The 5,424-nt window shown below is 35.4% G+C and overlaps 1 protein-coding gene across 1 annotated transcript; it reads right to left on the reverse strand.

Moving 5' to 3' along the window:
* Nucleotides 1-1,543: 1,543 nt before the first annotated feature.
* LOC100815300 (glycosylphosphatidylinositol-anchored beta-1,3 glucanase-like protein) lies at nucleotides 1,544-5,420 on the reverse strand. Its single transcript, XM_003548712.5, has 2 exons — nucleotides 4,393-5,420; nucleotides 1,544-2,755 (listed from the first exon to the last, which is right to left on the reverse strand). Exons 1-2 carry the CDS (start codon nucleotides 4,719-4,721, stop codon nucleotides 1,648-1,650), a joined length of 1,437 nt encoding a protein of 478 aa, XP_003548760.1. The 5' UTR covers nucleotides 4,722-5,420; the 3' UTR covers nucleotides 1,544-1,647.
* Nucleotides 5,421-5,424: the final 4 nt, after the last annotated feature.

Consider the following 5,424-nt stretch of genomic DNA (forward strand, 5'->3'; position numbering starts at 1 on the left):
AGCTGTGTATGCATTTTTTTTTCAGTGAATGTGTGATTAGAGTTGGCCCAATTCAAATACAACGGCTTAAAGGGTAACAACCATGAAGAGTCCTCCAGAGATCAAGCTCTTCAATTGTCTTTCACATCAATTTAATTTCTTAATATTTAAACTGCACATTAATTTACACTTTTTAAATTTAATTTCTATTTATTCTTAGTATAAAATACTTAACATTATCAACTAATCAAAATCATGATAAGTATGATTTTGAAGATAGTCACTGGAAAAGTTAGTAGACGAATTGTTTTTACCAAGTTTTTCACTTATTTAATCTACTAAATATTATCTTCTTTTTATGTTTAGTTTCTTTTCAAACGTCTGGAAAAGAACTCTAATGATAAAATTAGTACTTATTTGAGGTGTATATGCAGCTATGAAATATCGACATGGATACCGGACACGACACGGATATGAACACATGGACACCTGTAATGTCTACAATATAGAACATAGTAAGGTGTCGTGTCGGTGTTGGACACTGACACAGACGCGTGTCAGACACCAAACACGACAAGGGATTGGAGTATCCGTCTTTCATAGATATGTAGTGAATTCAATGTTAATTACCTTCCTCATGCCTCTATGCCTGCTATATGGGAAACTCTTTCAGGTTAAAACTTATATACTACTATACTATATTGCATATTTTTATATTTTTTCCGTTTGAATTTTTCAAATCATCTTTTGGTCCCACTATTTTAATGTTTGGTATCGTGGCATGCTCCCTCTTTTCTGGGGTTAAAGCTCATTCGCCATTTCATTGTCGGCATTCACCAAATCGATGAGCCTTGCTTTTCGTTAGTCTCTCTCCTTATTATAGATTTAGTATATGAAAGGTAAAGTGCTTTCTATTAGAGATATTCAATTCAATTAGCCTTTTTTTTTTTTTTACAAATGCAAAAAATTCTCCCATAATCATCTTATGTTGTTTTCACTTGTACATACTTTCATTATATTATTTGCTTGATTTCCATGAAAAATAAACATGGGAGGGGGAAGAGACCAAAGCAAGAAGGGAAGAAGGATATGACCCAGGTATGGGTAGTCCCCTCAAGCATATCATGTGAAGCTTTTGTATTTTTTTTTTATCTGTAAGAGGAATCAAAGACAGGTATAAAGAGATTTACAATAACTCATGTACATTATTCAATTAACTGAACTAAACCCCAAGTTTAAAATAGAAGAATAGAGTGAATAATGTTAATGAAGTAATTTTCTAGTTATCAAATACAAACTTCCACTTGAACCATCCAACTATCTCAATACCTGGGAGACCCAAATCAGACCACCTAAACATGTCTGATGTCCATTTTGTAATAACAAGAACTCTAAATTGAACCCAATTCGAAGTTCAAACCACGAGTAATAAAAAGGAGAAAACTTAGGTACAAAGCCTAAGTTATTCTAAAAAAAATGTATTATAAAGTGTGTTGTTAGCATTATTCTAAAAATAAATATATAACTTGACTACTTATCTGAGATCAATGTGAGAAATTCAGTATTGAAAGAAACTGTAAACTAATTAATATCATCCAGACTATATCTCCAAGAAATAATGAAACCATAAATAAAAAATAACATCTCTAATGTATGTACAAAGAAATCCTAAGAAAACAGAATCAAGAATAAACTAACAAACAAGATAGCAACTAGTGAGGGCATCATCAAAGAAGAGGCTGAAGAATTAACTATCTGAACGATAAAATTGCAAGTGGGTGTTGAGATATTATCCGTTGTAAGCTTGGCCAAACCTTGAAAATTGCATGCCATGGGGTTCTGATTTTGCACTTGGAAGTACATATTGAACGCGTAAGAGGCATTCCCATTTGCATCCAAATTGTTGCACGAAGAACCATATCCAAGCGCGGTGCAATCTCCAAAGGTGCAAGCATAGTTAATGTTATCTGGAAGTTTGCTGAGATCCTTGGCATCAGGATTAAACATGCACCACCTAGGAGCAAGATATTTCACGTTCTGTGCACCTATGAGAAATTTGTTTTGGTTCTGACCAGAAAGGTCCATTGGAAACTTAGGTTGTCCATCGTATCTGAATATTCCCCAATGGCGTTCGAAGTTTCCTGGCGCAATGCTCTTGGCATCCTCGTCGATGAGTCCAAATAGATAAACTTCAATGTATCCAGGGCGGCGTGGGGTGCCTCTATTTGCTGCAAGCCTTGGCAGAAGGCCATTATAGAATCTCAAAGCATTGCCTGCGTTGGCATTCTTGTCCCCTTCAGTAGGCCATCCTACTTCTCCCACCAAAATAGGCAGGTCCCCAAACCCAACTGATTTGAGAGCAGCAACCAAGGTATCAAAATTTGCATCAAAGACATTGGTGTATGGAGTACCGTTATCGTTTACCGGATTGTCCACACCGTCGAAGAAGGCATAGTTGAAAGGAAAATCGTCGTTACCATAAAGGCTCAAGAAGGGGTAAATGTTCACGGTAAATGGGGCACCATTCTTGCTGAGAAATTGCACTATCTGTGTCATGAGACCACTGATATCAGGCCTAAATATTCCTGCAGAAGGAACAGGATTACTCTCTGGAGACTGATACACATCAGCATTTAAGGGCACTGTAGCCTTTATTTTGTCTCCAAGACCTGCTTCATTAAGGGCATTTTGAATGTTCTGCAGTGCAGGGAGGGTGATATTCAAGAATGAATTGTTGTAGGATTTTAAAAATGGCTCGTTCCCGACCGCTACATACCTACAAGAGAATATAGATAAGTATGCATAAATCTACATTTAAATTGGTCAAAAGAGGGAAATCAACAAAGAGAGTTTGGCAGGGAAAGAAAATATAAATTTCATTGTAAATAAATATTTCCAAAATCAAAATTGACAAAAGGGTTTTCACACCAGGAGGACAGTATTAATGCTTTAGTGCTTCCTGCTAAAGGTGTCAGTGATATATATTTGTGAAGAATTGCTTGGAACACCATTATTTGAGAGCTTGACCAATCCAATGACTAAAACAGACTCTACCAATGTTGCTACTTATGCTATAGCCAAGATCCTAAGCCTAACATAGCTCCAAATTATTCCCAACAAAAATACTTAACAAGTTTGCTTAACAAGGACAAAAAATAGCATCACAAGAGAAGTTGATACAAATAATTTCGGATTTCCATCCAATAAAGTATAACAAGTGGCATTTAATAATAATAGGCAGGCAGTTTGCATCTAAATGTTCAACAAGTCTCATGAAACTACGAAAATATCATTTTTAACCCCTAAACTTCTAGCAGCCTTAAAATTATTAAAATTTCTCATTAACCAATGCAAAAGGAAAAACTGGAGAACTGCAAGCCGCAGCACCAACAAGCATGCCCTATATAGTGTGTTTGTTTATACGTTTTCACACTTTCCAGTGCAGTTCATTGTGACTGCAACAAATTGATGTATTCAACATTCAAACAGAGGCTTAAGTTCTCATTGTTCTGTTAGGGATCTTGTCTAAGGCTTGGTATCAGTTATTTAATACCCCCCAAAAAAATACACACAAAAAACAATATTCTCTTCCCCTAAAATAATACATAAGCATACAAAATTCCTGACATTCATGGATTACTTGCAAAGATTAATAGAAATTAGGATAGATGATAAGACAACTATGTTAGAGAGAACTTTGACACATTAATATATCTCCCCCCCTAAATAATCCTACCTCCTCCGTTTCTTTTTATAAGAAAAAAGTTATAGAGTACTTTACATTATAAAAAGAAACTTATCAATCACCTCCTAAAACGGCAAAATTATTCTTGGAACAAATATCCTTCTCTTCAGCCACATACAAAGTTACAAAGGACTTATCAGGCATCACTACCAAAAAAAAGGATCTAATTCTAGGGAATCGCCCAATCCATAGAGCTTCCCTGATTAAAAAAAAAAAGAAACTTTTGGTTCACTTTTGAAAGATTCGTTTCACACTTTTCTATGTTCGGTCCCTAATCTCATCTGCAAAAAAAAAAAAAATACATAATATTATTCATTATTCTCTCCTTATGTGAATGATAATAGAACACAGGGCATCCAATATTTTCCATAAGGAGAAACATTAGCAGGCCACCATGAAGCATAATCAATGCAGGAATTAGAACGAGCCAGACATAAAAATTCCCCAAGAAATCCAACACAAAGAATCAAGGACCATGCATCAAATACACGTGATCAAAATGCCAAAACTAAACCAACAAGAAACAACCATATCTTTTACCAAATATAACCTCTAAACTTCATACAAAAACACAATCAAAGAAAGAAAGACCAATTTACATAACAGATTTAGAATAACAATAACTAATGCAGTCAACTGAAATTGAAATTTTTTGTTGCAAAACTCACTTGACATTAACTCCTCCATTGAAGTTGTAACGTGTGACATTTTTCTTGACCCATTGTTTGGCCCTGCCATAGTCATTCATCTCAGCAAGCTGATTATTAGGGATAGCCACCATGACTTCAATCCCAGTCCCAGCCAAAGCACTCATGGTGGAGTCATCTGAATCAAAAAGCTTCACTTTCTTAATCCCATTATCCTTCAACATCTGAACCACTGTGTCTGGTGGCAACTTGTGGGTTGCTTGAGTTCCCCAATTCACACCAATCCCTTCCACACTCAAACACATCAACCCCACCACAAAAATCCATCTCAAAACCCAGTTTTTCTCCATTGCAATAGCAACAAAAAAAAAAAAAAAACTTTCCCTCACAAACAAAGAAACACAAGAATGAAGAAGAAAAAAGGGTATGCAAAAATGGCTAAATGAACAGAAACGGAAACTCTCTTGTTTCTATATGGATGGAGACAGAGGGTGCAAGAGAAAGGAACCGTTTTTGAAAGTAGGGTTGGAAGAATCAGCGAAAATTTAGCAACTTTATCACACCCCACGAAGCCACGATGAATGAGACGGTGATGATAGTCTAAAGGATCAAGCAATCAAGAGAGGAACTATTATATAAAAGATCAAAATTGAACAAAAAAAAGATTGATTTAACAATATTTATAAACAAAAACCCATAAAAAAAAAAAGAATAGCTTATTCTTTTTTTTTTCCTCTCCCTGTTCTCTTATTGGTCTTGTTTGTTCTATCACAAAGAAAAAGAGAGGGCAGAGAATGTGATGTCCAAAACCCAGATGGACAAAAAGCAACCCAGTTTCTTTTATCTTCTTGTGAAGAAGGGAGAGAGAGAGAGAGAGATTAAGGAGTAAGAAGAAAAACTATGGAACTTGTGAAAGGGAAAGTGGGGTAGTGAAAATATATGAATGATAGAGACAAATTCCCTTACGCTTTTTTAATTATTATTAATTAATTATTTTGGGGCAACCATAACCGCTGTTCAAGATAGCTATAACGGCTATCACTTGAGAAGCTC

This window comes from Glycine max, chromosome 16 (genome assembly GCF_000004515.6).
Source record: "Glycine max cultivar Williams 82 chromosome 16, Glycine_max_v4.0, whole genome shotgun sequence".
Classification (NCBI taxonomy): domain Eukaryota; kingdom Viridiplantae; phylum Streptophyta; class Magnoliopsida; order Fabales; family Fabaceae; genus Glycine; species Glycine max.